The following is a 21,327-nucleotide window of genomic DNA, read 5'->3' as shown; positions in this document are numbered from 1 at the left end:
CGTTAACGAACATGACCGCCATGTGTGTGTTTATGTTGTCTTTTAAGTTTATCATTAAACAATTATTTATATTGAAAAGCCGGTTCTCGCCGCCTCCTTTCCATTGATCCCTTTACACTGGTGCCGGAAACCCGGGAAGGAGGAGGGATACGCCGTATAAGAGTTCTCGTCACTACCGTCCACCCCAATGGAGCGCGAGGAGAAGGGGCTCCTAACTGACCACCTGGAGCGGTCAAGGCCGCTGCAAGGGGCGCAGGAGTCGCCTACCGGCCGCTGAGACACGGCGGGGTTTAAGACTGCAGCCCGCGAGCGGGGAGGGGCTCACTGCCGACCACCTGGAGCGGGAGAACCGCTGTTCCCCGAGAACGCGGCGGGGCGATCCATCCGCCAGGGGCCGGAGGACTGCCTCTGATCCGCCCAGAGAGGCGCGGCTGTCGTCCGATAGAGGGTGCAGGAGTGGCCGAGGAAAAACTGCGGCGTATCGGAGAACTGGCGAGTAAGAGTTTTTTTTTTCTCTCTCCTCTCTCTTTAATTTATGTGTGTGGTTGCTAGGTTTGATTTGAAGCTCGATTACACTTCCTAGTGCTTCGATGCATGCGCAGAGCGCTCGATGGCATTATAGGAAGTGTAATTGAGCTTGATATCATGATTGCCAAGGACACTGCTGATGTCAAGATTAATTAATTAATATTGGATCACTTCAAAAGACATTTATTAAACAGCTGGAGTTGTTTGGATTACTTTATGCTGCCTTTATGTGCTTTTGAAGACTCCATTAACCATTAACTTGCATTGTATGAACCTACAGAGCTGAAATATTCTTCTAAAACCTTCATTTGTGTTCAGCAGAAGAAAGTCAAACACATCTAGGATGGCATGAGGGTGAGTAAATGAAATTTTTGGGTGAAAACTCTACTTAACTTCTACAAACACATCTTTTATAATATTAATAATGAATAATAAATATCATCAAATGTCATATGTTTGAAATGCCAACTCTAGACATTATTACATTTATCTCATATATTTCATGTATATTTTCATTTTATGTTCCGTGATTGAAGAACATTTCATTTCCCAGAATGCTCTAATTTACTCAATATATTAAACAATCAACAGATTCCTGTTTTGAATAATAACTCATTAATTTATGTCATAAAATGTGTCTCGGACTAATGAAATTGTGTTTCTGTGTTTAACTTCTTTGAATTGAACTTCCTGTGAGTCTAATCCAATTCATTTCTAATTGCAACTGATGAATTGAAAGAGTCAGTTCTGGATTTGGCAGTAATTTATGTTGGTGTTACTCACAGTTTGTCCTCCTGCAGCTCATAGTCCATATCTGTGAACATTATCAGCTCTAATCGTGTGTGTTCAATGTGAATCAGATGTTCAAACTGTCTTCATTCACACACTGAAACAGAAACACACACTCTTCAATACTCATATTTACTCATATACAGATGCTCATCAGTACTGACATTATTCACATATTATTATTGTTATTATGGCTACAGAGGGGTATTCCAGAATAGTAGTCGACTTACTCTCGGTGTAGAATAATATCCAGAGTTGTTTATTTCAGATAGATATCATGTTTCAGAGATTGTTAGCGCATTCATGCACTTTTAATAGCGACACAACGGCCGTGGAAACTCAGATTACACACGATTATACTTATAAAGCAATATTACAGTAAACTACAATCTTTACAGATCTTCATTATTCCAGCATTTTCAGTCTCACACAACACAGAGTTGCACTCAAAAGGGAACAAGTTGTGTACAATGTGTTTAATACTGTCATATTTTTAACATATAACACATTGGAAAGGCCTCCACACTCTTCACTGTAAAGGACTTTATGCATTTATATTTAGCCCTTCTAATAAATCATTTTTACTCTATAAATCTTTTTACAGTTCTTCAGTCAGTTAATATATCATGTTATTTATAACATTACACAGTATCGATATGCAGGTATTCAAAGCTTCAGCAAATAATCAATCATTCTTCTTCTCTAACGAGATCATGTGATCAGACCACAGATATAACAGAGGTTAGAGATCGTAACTCATGTACTGTACTTATAAATGACACATGCTGTCATTAAGAGTAAACTACAGAGCCCTCGTTTAACTGGTGGTGAAGTGATTCAATGAAAAGATGTTTCTGATGCTCAGCCTCCTCTACTCCATTAGAAACTGGTCCTTTAATCTGCCTTTCAGCATTCACCTTTTACAACTAGGGAGAGATGAGAGTCAGACAGTTAAACCAACACAATTTCATTCAGTATCAAGCTGTTGGAGGCCGATGGATCCTCTACATGAGACCGCACAGACATTGACTTTTAGGGGACAAGACAACAGACACGTTTTATTGCCACACCAGATAAGGACATAATGGACATCCCATCATTGTCCACCTCTGTTACAGCAGATCTGGTGAATCATCATGTGTGTCCTCCTGATAAACATTACATTCAATCTATGAGAAATGATGACAACTGTGGGAGATCCTACAAGAGGGTTTATTAATACAATGACACCATCAGCAGCTGTGGGAAATTAAAGGTGATATGATATGTCAATGGTTAACCGCCGTTAAGAATTTAACCAATTAAAAATGCATCAACCGACAATGTATGTTATATGTACCATTTCTCCGGAGCACACATAGCCCATGTTAACTTTTATACCACAAGAGGACGTACTTCACATTCGCAGCTGAGAAAAACCACTGCGTCTCAATAAAAGAAGCGGTCAGTAAATGTTGAGGCAAGATGAAGAGGGCAAAACGTGGTCGAGTGTGGGAGCATCACACTGTAAGAGGACAATGCTCAATGTAAATATTGCGACAGTCTTAAAATACAGCTGCAGTACAACATCATTGCACAAACCATCACGTCAAAGAGGCTGTAGTGATGTGCATGCAAGCAATAATTCAGAGGCAATGCTTTACGGTGGAAAAGGACATGATGCCTATAAGCGTGGTGGACGTGATGGATTTCGTGAGCTACTGAACTACATTGAACCATGCCATCGCATCCCGAGGCTGGCCAGGCAAAATCTGAGCATCACAGGGACATCAGTGCCATCGGAGAGGGTGTTTTCTGCAGCTGGACTTACAGTGAACAGACACGCACGACTTATATTTCTAAATAAAATCCAGTAGGCCTTGGTCTTAAATATGGTGTGGTGAGTTTTAGAGTATTTTACTCACTCCTGCCCATGCAAACATGTTACTTAAATACAAACCAGAAGGAGTTCAGTTTATTGTGGAGACGTCTTTTTTTTCCTTTTACACAGCACTTATTTAAAAAATGGGTTTGGTTTGTTCTGCCTTTGCTAGTCTGGTTTTTTTTGGCAGTGCCATTTGTTGGATTAGGAGAGAATAGGCCGTTTTGAGAGAGTCTTATGGTTTTATTATTTTGCTCGTTTAAATAGTTTGTGCTTCGTAATGTTTCACGTAACCAATTTATAATTGTTGAAATAAATAGAAAAAAACATGCGTTTAGTATCTTATTATTATTGATTAAACGATTATTGATTGTTAACATGTTCAACTATTGGCAAAATGCACGAAATCAACGTTTTTAGAAACCCCAAATGTTAAACTGGGAATATCAAATGGTATTAAAAATAAAGGAAACACATACAGTAAAATTAGCATGCACAGAACATGGTATATACCAGTAGAATTAATCTTAAAATAAAATATATAATAACCCTAATGTTATTATCATCGTATTAATAGAATATGAATGTTAAAGCTTATAATGAAGTTCAGCGCAAACAAATAACATAAAGGTCGACCTATTAAACATTAATGCAGGCGAAAGAGGTCTAATCGTTGAATTAAGCTTTTACATATACAGTAAAACATTATAGTTTTATGAATTAAAACGAAATGACGCAATGATTCAGACAACTTCCAGTCAAGTCCTGGCCCGATGCAGCTCATATTACGAGTGAAGATGAAGAAATGCTCATTTACAGTCATTAAAACTTCATGTTCTGCATCACTGAAATAATAATAATAGTAATAATAATAATAATAATAATAAGCCTCTTTCCATTGTGACGATTGTGAGAACGCGCACAAACTGAGTTTCAAACTCCCGGTTGAGTGAATTATTCCCGCGAGTAAACACGTGTTGGGTTAATCAAGAGAGTTCGGGGTTTATGTTAGTTAATCGTGCTTTCTGGAAACCCCTCTTGTGTTCATCAGATAATAATAAAACAAACCGTTGATGAAGGTTTCTCTCTTACCGCTCGGTCGGTGAGTTGTTAAAGCTCAAAGACGCGTTAACATGTGAACTAATGTTTAATAAAAGTATTATTTTACGATGAATTGAGATAAATTTATCAGTTTCGTCTAAACAACAGTCTGCAGGAGCGCGAGTGTCTTCTTCTCTTCGTGTTTTGGCGGATCGCAAACAACTCGTAAAGCTGCATACCGCCACCTACTGTACAAAGTGTGTATCACCGTGTCACTTATATTCTATTATTCACTCTAGTGCATTTAAAACTTAAGTGCCCTCCTGCTCTCTCTTACCCCTTCTGTTCCCAATACCCCTTTTTATATCCCACGCCCGTCCTGTCTCTCGTACTTTTCTTCATTCAGATTCATATATGGGACAAGATCTACATTTTCTGTGCAAATTTGAAGGTAGTTGAAATATATTTCTTACATATAAACTTGCTTTGTTACCCACTTCATTTGTTTGCCATTCTCTTTTCTTCTCTAATACATTAATATCTATTTCTGTTGCTGGATAAAGCCATGGTGAAATATTACTAATTGGGGAAGTCCTGGTGAACTCTTATAGCCTCCAAGCCATATTCACTAGCTCTTCCTTTCCATGTCCATCCAAATCCACTTCTCTTAAATGTGTAATATTCCCAGCAGTTCTGAATCATTATTTTTGTGGGGTTTTCCTCTCCACATCCTTTCAACCTAATCCAGTATGTAAGTGATCATTTTTCAATGGTATTTCACCTGCTCCTGTTAGAACAGCATTAATGGAGGTTGACTTTATGGCTCCAACACAGAGCCATAGAGCTCTATACTGTAATCTGTCTATATTTAGTAGTGTTGTCTTAGCTGCTGCTCCATACATCCATAATCAATTGCTGATCTCATAATAGCTCTGTATATATCAATTAGTGACTGCTTATCAGCCCCCATTAATCATGTCCAGCCACTGCTCTTAGTAAATGAATTACTTTCTTGCATTTTGATTCTATGTGTTTAATATGAACTTTCCATGTGCATTTATCATCTAGCCATAGTCCTAAATACTTCAACTCAGACACCCTTTCCACTGGCTTCCCATATAGTGTCAGCATCTCATCATCAATCTTTTGCTTATTTGTAAATGTCATATAGCAGGACTTACTCATGGACAGCTTAAACCCCCATTTATATGACCATTTCCCCACTTTATTGCCTCTTGTAATTACCCGATTACATATTTCACATTTCTTCCCTTATCCATTTTACTACCCTGTGGGATACCATCATCTATTTCAATGTCTTTAGACACTTCCCAACCTTGACTTTCATTTAACCGTCAGATAAAGCAGGGATTATTGTTACCTTCCTTTTGCCACTCATTTGTTTCAACATGTTCCAGATATCTTTTAGTTTTTAAATTGTTCTTTGGGCAATTGCTCTCTTCCTTCGGTAAACCATAATGTTCTCATGTGTTAAGTTTTCCTTTAATACTCAAAATGATTAATTTCATTCTTTGATGTTCTAATGGACTCCTCATTTTACCAAGGTACAACTTTCTCCCTATTGTCAATTTCCTTCCTATACATAATGTCACGGCATTCAATATATACCCTGTGACATGCCTTGAGCATTCCTCTATGACAACTTCTAATGTAACCATGTGTGCTGATTTCCTACATCACATTTTGTAATTTTTCCAATCAGCCCCAACAACACACCATCTAGTGATGGAGTTCCCTGCTTGCATTGATACGTTTGTATTATAGTTAGAACTTGGAAATGATCACTTCCTACGGTCGAGTCTCTTGATAAACCATACACACTTCTTGACTAACTTATCCGATACCAGAGTAATGTCCAAACATGAAACTGACCCCTATTCACATCTACTTTTGTTCCCTTTCCATCATTAATACAGACTAATGTTCTAATTGTTAATTCATCAACTATTCTTCCATTACGGTGTAATTTCCACCCCATAAACTACTAGGAGCGTTAAAATCACCAAATTTCCCTTTTAAAAACCTTTCCTCCCATTTCCTTTAACATTTCAATAGTTAACTTTACATTGTGTTATTGACTGTTGGCAAACCAACTATATGGTCTCATTACCGACACCAGCTTGAGTGTGGAGGGAAAATTAAGTGACCAATATAAACTATTAAATGATCGAACCACAAAATAAAAATCCATTAGGAGGTTTTATCAATTACAGATTGCTTTGGAACATTTTGGATGGGATTGTGCATTGATAATCTAGCATTGATCTCAAATTCCTTTAGCTGATATCCTTCTCGCTCATATGCTTTGCAGCTTAAAAGCGCACATTAGTTTCTGAAAGACTGACACATCCAGCACTGTGCTCTCCTCCACAGTTCTAGCCTTTGGGGATTTACCCCTTTCCCACACTCATGTTCTCCATCACAGCTTGTGTAACAGGAGCCAGCTGGTACGTGATAGCTGTGCAGTAAGGTGTAAACTTCACTCCTGGCATAGATGACTGACGCTGTAGATACCGGGTCGGATCCCATTGGAGCAGGACCGGTTTCACTTGCACCCCATTGTTTTCCCCTCTACACATCCATATCATTGACATTTATAACATCCAAACGTTGGTGGACCATATGCCCAAACCATATAGCTAACAAAACCAAGAAACATCCATCCGGCAGTTTCTTCATCAAAATTCACCATTATATAGAGGCTTTCCAACAATCTAACATCAATCCCTTCGCCCCTGTAGTACCACTCTTGATAGCATCTTAGTTATTTGCATTTGGTGTTTTTGAGCTCAAAGTTTCACCATCACTGATTTGTATCTAGTGTGTACATATTGCAACGTAATGCAGGGGGCCATGCAGCAATTCAGTGAAATTACCGGATGTTCTCATGAATTGCTTATTACCATGTTGTGGCTGAAGCGGTCACCTAAAATAGCAGATAAGATGGACCAGTCCTGGCGTCTCGTCACCCTGTCAATTGCCGCTGAGAGCTGACGCCACAACTTGACACTCGTCATCTAATGCGGTGTTCACACATTCGACTACCATTATGCCTTGCACTTGAATTAGGTTTCCTTGGTCACTAGGGCTTGTGTATATGCAACTAGAGTACAGGTGTATGCATGCAGAAAAGCCCAATACACGCAAAGCCTTCAAGTATTGTTAGGATCCACACCCCCACCTTGATTAACTGACAGGACAAACAGCCCTCCATCCATGTTAAAGCAAAGTGAAAGAAATTAAACGACCAGACTATGTGAGATTCAGAAACAAGCACTTGTTGGTCTAACAAAAAGGGAGGCAACAGAAAGAGATTGAATTTATACCATTTTTATTTAAGCCAAGCATCCTGTAGCCAATACTGAAGCACAATCATGGACAGGGGGATGTGTATACGGTCTCAAACTGATCACCTGAAACAGAACCAGGAAATAAGATTTAAAAAAAACAATACAAGAGCAAAGCCTGAGTCACATTGATAAAAGCATACTTGTTTGATAGTAGTCATAAACTCGGACTACAGCCGGCTTGAGATTTTTCACTGCTTGAACCCCTTTCAGTTGGAGCATATAAGTCAGAGGCACATTCTTAGTAACCTGCAATACAGGAAAAACATGTACATACTGAATGTAGCATATTTTAATGTGGCTAGTAGGGTTAATAGATCCAGTATACAAGTCTCACCGTTTTCAGATATACCAGGACACGATCATCTTCAGCATCAACACGCTCCACTAGTGGGGCGTACGCAGTGGGTGGAGCTCCAAGCTGTGGAAAGGACCCATTATTCATGGTTACATTATGTAGCTTCCAACATCTTGGGATTTGACACCTTAAAAGAACACCAACCGTTGAGGTGTCTGCCATGAAGCCGGACAGAATTTTAATGTCCACTATAACCATGTTGGTACTTCCTTTTGGTCCATTATATCTGAAGATAAAGTTCACGCAAGTTCAGAAATGCATTAGTGGCTCGTCCATTCACACATGAAAACACAAAAGCTTGATTTAGTCAAGGTAAAGCAGTGCTTACGTCACAGTGAAGTTGAGCATGAGTTTGTCTCCAAGTGGTCTGCATTCTCCCTTCACTATAGTTTCAACACTCAAAGTTTTGGTGGTTTGAACAGGTGGTGGGATGTTGTAGAACATTGCAACCTATGTGTGGAAGTCAAGCTCAAGGACAATTGGGACATGCAAGAGACAGACATAGAGCCAAAACACAGACCTGCATAGACACGCATGCAGAACCAGTCACTTTAACACTGTATTTGCCAGGAACATTCTTCAGCGGCTTCTCCTGATACAGCAGCCGGTTGTCTCGATTCACATCAAAGCTATAAACTTCTCCTCCTGCCGACAACTGTACAATAACCGTACTGGAGCCCCTGGGGCTGAACACTGCAGCCGCGTACAAGGAGAGAGCCTGAAGAGCCACCACAGTGTCCTAATAACCACAAACATGGGTGAAACTGCATTCATATGGACATGAAATTACTGGAATATTAGCACTTGTTGGGTAGTTTACAGAACCTGGGTGGAATAAAAGCCTCCGTAGGGATTCTGCTGAGCCACAAGCCAGTTGACAATCCTGTTAGCATAGCCCAGATTAGCTGCAGAGAGCGGGTTTACAGAAAGAACAGCTAACAGCACATATGAGCTAATCTCCACTGCCAGAGTGTCACCTGATACAGTCTGAGACCAATGGAGACTTCCTCCTTTAGGACAAGAGGGAGAGAATGTCAAGACACCAAGGGGGGGGGGGGGGATGTAGAAAGAGGCCTCAATTGAAATGTCTAGTATATGGTTTACCATCATTAATAGCAACATTGTCCAAGGCATTTAAAAGCTGTAGTCGAGTGTTGGTCTCTCTAGCCAGACTGAACGTGTAGGCAAGCAGAGCAGTGCAGTGGTGTAGGTGTTTCCCAGGTTCCCAATGACAGACCTCAAGCATGACAAAGCACTGGTGACAACAGGATCCTGGAACGCAAACGTGATACTACAGCCAAAACCGGATTGTCAATAGCTTGTACAAATGAAACCCATTGACTGTTTTACCGTGGCTGGGATGTCTAGTTCAAGCAGTGATGCGGTGATGTAGGCGGTCATGGTCACATTATCACCAACTCCACCCTTGAACACATGAAAAAAAATACATACAAATCAGAACCACCTCCGACCTCATGTCTATACGTTACAGTTTGTGCAAAGAAACACCTTCATGTCATTGTGGTACAGATTTCCCTGTTGCATGAAACAGCCATCTGAACCCTGCTTGCTTATCAGCCAATCCTTTGCGCTCTGAATGACATGTGGATCAATGAAGATGAAGTTCTGTGCTTTGCCAAAAGACCTCAGGACAAAGGCAGTCAACCTGTCCAAGAGAAACTGAATTTACAAACTGGTTTATCCACTGGTGACAAAGACTCGTGCAGCAATGAAACTCACCATGTATTCGACGCCTCGAAATCAAATGTGCTGAAGGAACCGTCGCGGTGCCTGTAGTTCAGTTGGTTTTGGTACCCTGTTTAGGTAATTTAAAAAAATAAAAAATAAAATAGTACAAGGGAAATTTCAGCATTTCAGATGGACATTGAAAAAAAAAATAAGTCCTGTTAACATACCATGCTCAAGGTAGCCTGTGGTTCTCTCTCGGATGGCTGGGGTCAGCTGCTGAGTGACTATCAGATACTGCAGAATATAAATATTGGGAGAAAGAGCAGCTATATTCTGTTCTCCACAGCCATTTGGCATCTGTAATAGTCCATCAAGATTCTTCAAAGCACGGCCCATTAAATCCCCTACAACAGGAAAAGAAACCGGTTTTAAAAAATAAATTATACACATCTCTGGGGAGGTACAGGCTGAACGTTTCAGTTCTCATTAAACGGTTTACCAATGACTGAAACGGAGCATCTGGCTGATCCCTGGATCACATTTGCAGGAAGCGTCAGCACAACCTCTTCTAAAAGAGGGCTTCCTGCCAAGCAGATAAATGGATCAAATGTATCAGCACAGAGCACTAGGCTAACATTTAGCTGTACATTTGGGGGGGAATTTAATAAAAGACGTAGAAACGAACCCTTTGGACACAGTAATAAACTCTGGGTCTTTATCCGCTCAACTCCTTCAGCCTACAAAAGCATTAAAACCAATTCCTCAGTAAAAGTACCAGCAGCTCAATTATCAAACTCCAGAAAGTTTAACACATGCTGACCAGTACAAGTAGACTTGTAGTCACTATGTCAATGCGTCCTCTTGCTGGCACACTCACAACCTCATTGCCACACATAGCCTGGGACTGCTCAGCCTGTGCACTGACAGTCACATTTAGAGCTCCTGTAAAATAAGATGAAATGAGCAAAACCTCACAAGACCAGACATTCACGTCAATGTAGTGAGAATTGATCCAAAAACAGACCAAGAACAGAAGCTGTGAGAACCCATTTGAAGGTCGCTCTCTTATTGGTACAGAGACAAGATGAATACGGATCACTAGACACCGGTTTAAGAGTGTAGCCCGATGATGGAGCTGGAGTTACTCGTACCTGCCAGAGACAAACATCATTAGTGCACATTTTGAGACGAGGGGATGCCTTGTGCAAAAATAGACAAACCCTGACCATGATGCACTTGGACTGATAGTTGAAGACAGTGGCCTTCAGCTCAAAAAACTCGCCACGGATGATGGAGTAGGGCAGGGAAAGCTCCAAGAAGAAAGGCTGGAACACGGTCAACAGAGCAGGAGGTGCCAGACCTAGACCGTTGGAGGACAGACAGAATGCCTCGGTCTCCCATGTGGTGATGGTGTCAGGAACCTTGATGGGAATCTTTGCAGAACCAGTGACCCTGTGTAGAAATTACAAAGTCAGAAGGCATTTAGGACACGAAAACTTTGGTTGACACCAGAAAGCCATTTATCCACATTGACAGTTACAGCAGATAACCTAACTAACCCCACATCAGCAAGTTGCCAGATCCATGTTTCCGGAAAGAAAGTCCTGACAGTCAGGTCAAAAGAGGAAATGCTCTCGTGAGCAACTGCTCCTTGCATGGCAACCATGGCAATTTCAGCTCTCATAATACATGACTGAAAACAGTGGAGCAATAAACACAGTTCTTGCATATTGATGCACTTTATGACAGGAACTACAAAAGAGGCATAATTGTGTTAATCTATGACAAGTAAATAGCGTTATGGCACACTCGGAACGAACAGCACAATAGACCATTACACAGCAAATAGTTGCAAAGTATATAATCTAAAGCAATAGGAAGAACGCCCCATTTCAAATATATATATATATTTTTTTTTTTATTAAAAACATTGTCAGACAACTGCATGGACCTACATTGGTTGCGATAATAATTCAAGCCCCTATACAGCAGGCAGTCTGGTTCTCGTACAGGCAAATTTGTAGCAATCTTCAACCCCACACTCTGCCAGAGCAAGACAGAGGTGAAGTCAATGTGATGTATTTTGTGGCCAGTCAATCAGAAAGCACCATAGTGCTCACAATAAACAAGGAGTAATTTTCTACCTTGAAGGTTTCATAAGCTTGGTCTGTAGGAACAGCTCGACGGGGTCTAACAATCATGCACTCCCGTTCATCCTCCACAACATATGGGTAATCTGACTGGGATTGTGCTGGGAGCAAGCTGAAGACCTGGGATCATGGAGTACATCCAGGTCAAAGAGATGCTCTAATGAACCCACAGTGCTTTTATTAAAGCCCAAAAAGACTACTCATTTGAAGCAAACTAGGACCAAGTAATAGAGATGGGTCAAATATTCCAACAGGAATATCACCAATTACACATGGATACCGTTTCTGCATTCAAACGTCTTTCTGGCTCCAAGATCCGGATGCTCTGATCTATTGCACTGAGGCCACACAGTGATCCTGGCTGAGCAGAGAGAGTCATAACATTTCCCTCACCAGGAACAGCCGTAACTGGGGAGAACTGCAGGGACACCTGCAAAAAAATAAAAATAACCCAGTTCACACACACAGGAGACGCAGTTCGTCCCATTATAAACCTGGTTTTTCAAACACATTTCAGTGTCAAATGTTGCACTGCCAGAAACTACATCCTCACTGGGAAGAACACCGAATGCCAGAATGTGCACTACTGGAGCAAAATCTACAGCAATTGACAGCTTAAACGATATGGTGCCAGAGGTTACAGAACCAGAAGTCCTCACATTAATGTTCTCAAATCCATGTAGAATTATCAATCCTCTGGACAACACCTGACAAGTCAAACCAGTGCGTCAGTTCAGACCAACAAAACATCCACTACAAAACTGATATACTCACAATATAGATGATGTCAGTGTTGTAGTTACTGGACTCCCCAACAAAAGAATATTTGATGGTCACAGTAACCTCAGCACCACATTTCAATGGCTGCACGAGCTTCACTATAGTAATTTCACTCAACATTGGGGTGTAGGGAGTAGCAGGTTGGAAAAGATTAACAGTCCTTCTATCGGTGGTAAAGTACGGGCTTTTGTAACCGTAAGACTCCTCTGGAGTTGCACTTGCCTGGGGAACAATGAATGGAATTGGTTTCTTGCAAGTCAAAGTGTTCCATTTAAATCAGTGTACTCAATGAACAATCATACCACCAGATTAACATCAGCATTAGGAAGACTAGCTGTATTGAGGGAGAATGTGGCCAGTCCATTTTGGTTTGTAGTAAGATTCAACAACAGTTTGGGTGGCCAGCTGGAACTCTCCAGGAGATAGACTGCCTTGCGTGCAATCGGGGTCCCATTGAAATTAGATGCGGAGATCTGTTAGGATAGAAAGACGTTGGTAAAATGAATCCAATGTGAAGTGCTGAACTGAAGAATCTTACATTTTATGTACCTTTCCCATTATGGTTGATCCAGGTTCAAAATACTCAGGCATGTCCACAAACGTGACATTGCCAATTTCAAACGTTAGGGATATGGTTATAGATTTTGTGATGACAATGTCTGGGAAAAAATTTAAACCCCACAAACATTAATGCACAGAACAAACTTGCAGCAGCTTACTTTTGCTCAGGTCAGACAATAGCTCACCGGTTCCCTCTTCAGTGAGGTTCACGTTAATGACAAAAGAATCTTCCAGACCGTCCTCAGATTCGGTGTTGAAAAACACTGACATATTGAAGTTGTAGGAGGCACAACCAGTGGCAGTCATCTTGTAGCAGAACACAAATGGTTATGGTCAATTCAACCAGATAAGAAAAATAAACTCCACCGTACTGTACTCACACACCTTAATGGTTTTATTTTGGCACAGAGGGTCACCTCAGGATCCGAAATGTATTCAAAAGGGTTACGACAAACTTCAATCCATGTTTGCCCAGGTACAGGTTGCCCATATGTGTATCTGGGAAATGGTACAACGAACGGTCAACTCACCAACGACAAGAGGATTGGGACGGTTAAGAAAATAAAGGCTACACTTACTTGCCACAAACCTCAACTTTCAGTCCCACATCTCCAACACTACACATCTGTGGTGCTTTCACGGTAATGTCAAACTTGGGTAAAACTACACCAGATACAGAATGGTTACTCAAGATCTGAAGTTACCCATTTTGATAGCTTAACCAACTTTGACTTACCGTATTTTTTCACCTCAAAAACCTGCGAAATCATTCGTTCACCAATAAAAGCCTTCAGTGCATACATCCCTAGCCGAGCCTCTGGGTTTAACTCATGAGAACGGGTCAATATCCACCTTGTGGAGGAAACATTTGTCCACTGACCAATTCGGTTACTCTGACTATCCTATTAGAAACAAGACACAAAGACTAAGCGAAGGTCACCAAAAATAAAGCAACATAACCCCTCAAACTTGAACAGGAGCAAATTCTTACCTCTACTACAACCAGACTATACTGGAAAACAGAAAACAAATACAAACACTTAGGCATTTAAAAACCACACACCGCTTCAGCAATGTAATTGAAAACATGCATAACAGTGCGCTAGTGAATTGAATTTCTTGCTCATTATGGTGAAACGGATCAGGTCTAACCATTTGATCGAGAGGCACAAATTTGGCATCCATGGTAACAACTCTGAAATTCACTGAAAATGAGAAACATAAGTTACAAGGCACACTTTAAAATAAGGTAACATTTTCTACACTAATATTCATCCCAGGGTCATTCACCCATTTGTCCTGGATAATAGATGGGTTTGTCTGTTTGGATGAAGGTCACAGGTAGGGAAGGTCTGAACAGGACTTTCCTTTCTTCTGCCATTTTGAAAGCTCTCCCTTGAATTACCACCTTCACTTTCTGCACAGATTCTACCTCTACTTGAGGAGCCTGTAGTAGAGAAATGTTTCGTTAAAAAGGTACAAACCGGAAGGTAAAATTGCACACAGCTACACAATCTGATGACAGACCCGAAAGTTAAAGCAGCGCTGAAAGTCTGTTGCAGATCTCTGCAGCACAAGTTGAGTGGTCACATTTTTCTCATTAAAGAGAGAAATGGTCATCGTGAGACTCTCATTGGGTTTGAGAAGACCTGCACACAACTTGGCCTCAGACCCCGACTCAATCACTGCAGGAAACGTCACCATGAAAAATCTATCCAAATATACAAAGCAAAAGCCTTAGTTTCAGAAAGTCAGTATGTATTCAGAAAGAACCATTGACTGCATTTACACTATTAGCACAGAACAGGGAGCTAAAGCCCTTTTTAATGGTACTTACGGCCCTGATCTTTGTCCATTAACAGCAAAGAGGAACAAGACTAAAATTAGCCTTTTCCAAACACAAATCTCCTTCAAAGCCATGGAGACAGATCATCCAAGACTCAACACAACTCAACCTTCTCTTTCAGAAATACTAAATAAGACAGAAAGCATGCAGTTCTTTTCTCACTCATCTACACTGATATTTAAACACTATTCTTCATTATGGGGAGGAGTTCATCAAGCTAGTTAAATTGAATTAGCGCTAGAGCACCTTGAGCCAATGGAAACATCGTTTGGCTGGAGCTTCAACCCTTCAAAATTGGTGTTATTCGGTAAGGAGACTTGATTAACACTGATTGAATGTTGTGGGAGTTTGAGAAGCGCTACAGCTGGAGATGGGAGAGATGCTGAATCTGACATCAGAAACGTAAACAGAAACTTTTGTGTGAGTGATGAGAGAAGGAAACTACTGCATGAGATCTGTAAATTTTTGTATCCAGGGGTGTGGTATTTGGGACTATTTCAAAAGCTAGTGCAATTAAGAAGAATATTAAATGATCAAAAAACAAAAGTATTTGTGAATGAATGAATAAACATATAGACTGTCAAATAAGGGAAATATATGTTACTAACACTTACTTGTACTTTGAAGACCTCAAAGAACTTTGATAAAGGACAATGCTGTAACCCATTCATTGTAAAGGGTATTGGAAGGCTTTTGGGAACAGTGCTGACAAAATTCAGTAGTTTGGGGTGGACTGTGAAAAAAGTAACAAAGTTTATCACTGACAAGCATTGCTATCAGCCCTACTGAGCCAGTGCCAATAACACCACCTCCTATTTCCAATGTCAAAAGTTGATGTCCAGTTACGGTGCCCGATTATGACAAAAATATGAATTTTAGATTTTTTTTCACCTTGGTTGTTAGTTTTGATTTACAGAACCAACAGAACTGTCACGGCCCAGTCACCTTGTTAGCTTGAGGTTCTACCTGACTGGACCAGGGCAGTATCGGCCGGCCTTTGTGTTTTGTGTTCCCCCTTGGTATGATCCCACGGGTCTGGTTGTTTGGACTGCCGTGCACTCTCCGGTGATGTCATTGTTCTGTGAACCAGTCAGGTTGGGCTTTGTCTGACAAGGACCGTGACATCATTGTCCCCTGCCTGTCTTGTGTTCATGTTTTATGTTTTCGAGATTTGCCGTCATGTGCCCTCAGTTGATGACACGTTCATGACACCTTGCCAGGTGGGGTGTTATGCCTGTGCAGGACCGGGGCATCATCGTTCCCTTGTCTGTTTCTGTCAAAGCGTGTATACGTTTTGCCCTTATGTGTTTCAGGGGCCGCTGGCATGCTGAATCAGCATTTCCATGGGAATGCTGATTAGTACAACCTTCAGCTGCAAACAACACCTGCCCCGTGTGTGTCATGTCCAATATCAGATTACTGTTTGTCATTGTGACTGTTTTTGCTTGCTGTCGTGTATTGGTGACAGTGATTGTGAGTGTATGTGGAAGTGTGTTTTCCTGCAGATCACCAGTGCCTCACAGTCTTGTTGGAGGAGGATTCCTCGGATCAATGCCCACGTGTCTGTAGAATCACTCGCCTGGGTTTTGCATCGCACACACCAATCTCACGAACTCCCATCCCTTTCCCACTTAGCGGCTTTCTTTATTGAGCCCGGATGAGCTGGTGCTGGAGTGCATTTGTGTTTTTTGGGTTTAATAAAAGACTGACATTTATCTCGTCTGCTCTTGGGTCCTGTTTCCCCAGCATACTGACAAGAACACATTAACAGTTTTAAATTAAAATACTACTTTTGTGTAGTAATTTGATGAACATCCCATTATAATCTCATGTTGTAAGTCGCTTTGGATAAAAGCATCTGCTAAATGAATAAATGTAAATAAATGTTTTAATCAATAAATCGGTCACTGAACGTTTCACTTGACTGTTTGAGCCCTGCAGTTCAACACATTTACATTAAATTCACTCTTGCTGACGATTACATCTAATGTGGAACAAGCCATTTTTCAATCAAATGTCAACAATGTAGTAGTATAGAAGCTAGTACAGAAGAAATATACTGACAAAGACAGGTGTTTTTTAATAGTTAAATAGTAAGTAACATTATTGTGGACTGGTTAAATGCTGAGGAAGAGATGTGTTTTCAGCTGGTTCATGAATGTTGAGATGGTATCAGCAGATTGTGTAAAGGTTGGAAGCTCAATCTATCACAGAGGAACAGCAAGAGTGAACAATAGTGAAATAGACTCTGTGCCTCATTGTGCTGGAACCACCAGGTGACGCTCGTTCATTGACTGCAGAGAGTGAGTGGCCATATAGACCTGGAGGAGAGAGCTCAGTGAGTTGTGAAGTGAACAAACTCTATTTTAAAGGTTGAATTTACTAATGTAGAAAGTTTTCACATTTGTGTAAATTACCAAATAAAAATGGTTGCATAACTGAAAGATGTTGCACTTGTGCCTCAACAGGGCACGAAACCCATGAAACAAACCATGAATTCACCTCATTCTAACCAAATGTGCTGTCTGAACCATCACTGTGCTTCTAAATCAAGTCTTTGCTATTATTTTAAGGTCAATAACAAAAACCAGCCCATGGACGATTGGATCAGGAATCATATAAGATGGACATACAATAATATTAAATTCCATCTTTAGTCCATTTTATTGCCCATTCAACTCTGAAGGTAGCCTGTGGCTTGCTCTCGGATGGCCTTGGTCAGCTGCTCAATGATTTTCAAGTGAACAGCGTAAATATCAGTGTTTGTAGCTTTAGTTTTATCTTAATATTTCCCCACATTTTTGCTAAACTTTTAATTTTTACTTTTTATTTTGATTCCAATGCATGCACACATTGTACCCTGCAAATGTTCAAGCACCACTGCATCAACCTCAAAACCTTGCGGCTAAGGAACTTCAAAAAACAACTGCAGTAAGTCATCATCAATGGTTAACGTCACTTTCACTGAATGCCACATGTTTACTATAGCTTCGTCCATCAGCACTGAGGGATTCACATGTAATAAATGTAAGGCAACAGCTAGGCTGATGGACAAGATTGCAGAGTTCAAATCACGCATCCGAATGCTATTAACCCTTACCAGCCGGAGCGTTCAAATTTGGGGACAATTATTCTCATTGTTCAATATCTTCACCGTCCAGTCAGCAATTTTATTTCTGAAAACTGCCAGATACTCATTACAATATAAGCTAAAAACACATTTGATTGTTTAAGGGGTTACTGGGCGTGAATAATAAATGTATCGTCATCATCCTCCATTTGCCTAGGCGGATCCAGAGAGGATGCCCCGGGAGATTTACTCCAGAGTTTAACTTACTGCTTCAAATTGAAAACTGAGGCAATCTTTCAAGGTAAGACAAGTTATTTAACATTTGTTTTCAATATTGTCTATTGAAACTCAAAATATTTTAGTTACAAAACATTTTTTTGTAGGAGTAACACTAGTTATTTCTGGAAAAATTTACATGACTGTCGGCGTTCATTGGACAGGCAGTTAGCCTCTATTTGTAAGAAAATTTCTGTGAAACTTGCTAAATAAACATTAGCTAGCAATACTATGTACATTTTAAACTAAATATCAATATAATTTTTGCCAGTTTTGTCGCTTGTGAAAAATCCACCTAAAGTAATGTGAGGCAGAGAGCAGGCGCTGTTCATTCACATGTTATAAAAAATGGTCTTTCTATAATTTAGAAGATGGTCTTACCCATTAATCACACAGACAAGATTTTAGATTGTGTGTAGCTTCCTGTTCACAAGAAAAGTGTGAGAGGGCTGTCTGCAGTTGGAAATTCTGGTTAGACTAATCAGTGTATGGATTTGTGAAGAACACACTGCTGGCTACCAATTGTGTACTCTTTTCTATTTTAGAGATGGATAGAGATTATGGCTCCCTGCTCAGCACCCTCAAGAGGAGGAGGCAGCTGACTGCTGATGAGCTAAGGTTCATAGCCGAGGAGGACATGGCATGAGAACACAGGAGGAAGATCTGCTGGACCAGGAACTACTGCAGGAAGATCCGGACCATGAGGAGATGGAGGATGAGATGGAACTTGAGACCATCTGACCACCTGAATCCAAGACCATCAACTGGGTATATATGAATGTGTATGTATTGTTTGTTTCTGTTTCTCACATGATTGATACTCACAGTAACACTAACACTGTTACTCTTATAATTTTGGGTATAGCTAGCCATTCTAGCACAGGTCCAAAGTCAGCTAGAAAGCATAAACGCTTACCTGACTCTGTTTCTTATCCCTCGTACTCTGACATCGATTCACAGGCAACAAAACCTCTCCCATTTAAGCCTAGCTGTCCATTCGGTATTGACTTAGGTCTGTGCGGTCAACTTTGATGTTGTTAGAAATGAACTTTTTCTAACTTCTTACTTGTTTTTTACTCAGGCTGTAGTTGCTGAGATATGCAGCTTTACAAACCATCAGGGATGGGAGCTTGTCCTAAACTGTCCATCATATTCCAGCTACCAAGGAGCTTGGATGGAGGTGACCCCCAATACATTTTACAAATTTCTTGGTTTGCTCATATACATGGGGTTTTCAATTCTCCCTAATTCCCATCGCCATTGGGGAACCAAGTCATTTCAGGGCTCATGTGTGAAGGGATTTATGTCTCATAACTGGTACAAGATTTTTTTAGCAGCTCTACATATTGTAGACCATACCACAGAGGACAATCAGGATCGCCTTAGGAAGTTGCATTATCTCATGGACCACCTCAAACAAAAATACAAGCAGCTCTTTCAGCCTAACTAAAATCTCCCAACAGATGAACGTATGGTCAAGTCTAAAGCTCTAAAAGGATTTAAACAATACGTGAAGGGCAAGCCTACTCGGAGGGGTTTTAATTTATGGGTAATTGCAACATCAGACTCAGGTATACTTTTGACTTTAATGTTTACACAGGTAGTCATGATGGGCGTGTCATTGACTTGGCTGCCAAAGTAGTTGAATCGTTACTGCAGACATTCAAAGAACAGGGCCACAATGTTTGGTTTGACAACTTATACAAATCCTCAGCTCTTATGGTTAAGTTGTTAGAAATGGGAATTAAAGACTGTGGGACATGCTGGGTGAATCGTAAACTGTTTCCTGCAGAATTTTAAGTCATCAAAAGATGGGAATGCAAGACAGCTTGTGGGGATATGAGGAGGTGTAGGATTAAGGGGAATATACGTACTTGTAATTCAGTGGAAGGACACGTGTGCAGTGACATGCCTCTCCAATTTCCACAATGTGAATGGCTCAACCAAAATTACTAGGTTTGTTAACAATTATGTCGACTGAACAAAAGAAGTAGCTCTCCAGCCCACTGTCATCAGTGATTATTACAAAAACTTAGGCAACTATTGATAGGTCAGACCAAATGATAAAAACTTACGACGTCCTACAAAAAACTCAGAAGTGGTGGAAGACTCTTTTTTTTCCACTTCATAAACATTGCCATCATCAATAGTTTCATATTGTTTAAGGAATGACAAACATTCATGCGGCACCAGGGGATGAGTGTAGACCGGTGAACGTAACCTAGTTAGATTTCAGAGAAAACCTGGCTCGTCAACTGGGAGGTATCGATATGCATGCAAGTTTCCCTTTGCATACACTAAAGCCTGTAGTCCCTCCTTTGCATCACTCCACACAGCCCTTCTCCCTAAATTTGAAGAGTCCTCTAAGAGATGTTGGCTTTGCTATTGGAAAAGTAGGGCTGAAAATAAAACTAAAGTAGCTTGTGGCACGCTGGAATGTAATGGCAAAAAACTTTGCAATAGCAATAGGAACCGTTTTCAGTCTTGGCACTCAACTGAGTGTGGCCAGTTTCGCGAAGAGGACTAGGTTGGGCTGTGTTTAATGGTGTTGTCCTCCCCCTCCCCTCTTTTCTTTACGGTCAGCGAGCCTGAGTCCTCGTCAGCCATGGTCAGCGAACCTGAGCCCTCGTCAGCCACGGCCAGCGAGCCTGAAGCTACGCCGACCAGGAACAGCGTTCCTGCGTCGCCAGTCGCATCAGCCCGGAGGAAGAGGAGAAGGGGAAAGGCCTCTGCTCTCCAGCCTCCGCCTGCCGCAGCCCTGTGCCCCAAACCCCCCGTGGCTCTGCCCTCAGCGCCCAGCAAACCCAAGCCAGCGCATACCACGGTCAACCAGCCAGAGCCTGTCGCCTCAGAGGTCAGTGAGCCAGTGCCTGTCGCCTCAGAGGTCAGTGAGCCAGTGCCTGTCGCCTCAGCCGTCAGTGAGCCAGTGCCTGTCGCCTCGGCCGTCAGTGAGCCAGCGCCTGTAGCCTCGACCGTCCCTGAGCCAGCGCCTGTAGCCTCGACCGTCCCT

General features: G+C 41.2%; 2 protein-coding genes across 20 annotated transcripts in view; both read right to left on the bottom strand.

The window, feature by feature from the left end:
- The window catches only part of LOC127647141 (gastrula zinc finger protein XlCGF57.1-like), a 121,713-nt gene that overhangs the window by 51,107 nt on the left and 49,279 nt on the right, over positions 1–21,327 (bottom strand). For 3 of the 19 annotated variants that reach the window (XR_007971015.1, XR_007971014.1, XM_052131219.1), the window contains exons 1-2: positions 4,271–4,408; positions 1,312–1,414 (exon numbers count right to left, since the gene is read on the bottom strand). The exons of 6 other annotated variants lie outside the window; for them this stretch is intronic. The gene's annotated coding sequence lies outside the window, so the exon portion shown is untranslated. Of the gene's footprint in view, positions 1–1,311; positions 1,415–4,246; positions 4,409–21,327 lie in introns of those variants that run through there. 10 more of the 19 variants (XR_007971013.1, XM_052131218.1, XM_052131216.1 and 7 more) reach the window with 4 other exon arrangements.
- Positions 7,613–15,045, bottom strand: LOC127647139 (alpha-2-macroglobulin-like). Its single transcript, XM_052131205.1, is given in 36 exon segments — positions 7,613–7,653; positions 7,731–7,836; positions 7,925–8,008; positions 8,090–8,171; positions 8,274–8,395; positions 8,466–8,684; positions 8,771–8,955; positions 9,050–9,146; positions 9,149–9,217; positions 9,296–9,370; positions 9,455–9,611; positions 9,686–9,761; positions 9,862–10,038; positions 10,134–10,217; positions 10,320–10,371; positions 10,455–10,576; positions 10,659–10,785; positions 10,861–11,086; positions 11,194–11,327; positions 11,564–11,677; positions 11,779–11,904; positions 12,065–12,214; positions 12,279–12,491; positions 12,559–12,786; positions 12,867–13,037; positions 13,114–13,223; positions 13,311–13,431; positions 13,510–13,535; positions 13,538–13,623; positions 13,704–13,788; positions 13,862–14,027; positions 14,117–14,137; positions 14,278–14,330; positions 14,416–14,572; positions 14,653–14,836; positions 14,963–15,045. Coding segments are annotated over 36 exon segments (4,329 nt in total).

The sequence above is a fragment of the Xyrauchen texanus genome, chromosome 8 (assembly GCF_025860055.1).
Source record: "Xyrauchen texanus isolate HMW12.3.18 chromosome 8, RBS_HiC_50CHRs, whole genome shotgun sequence".
NCBI classification, from domain to species: domain Eukaryota; kingdom Metazoa; phylum Chordata; class Actinopteri; order Cypriniformes; family Catostomidae; genus Xyrauchen; species Xyrauchen texanus.
Note: the sequence above shows the minus strand (reverse complement) of the source record. Positions and strands in the feature narration are given on the sequence as shown.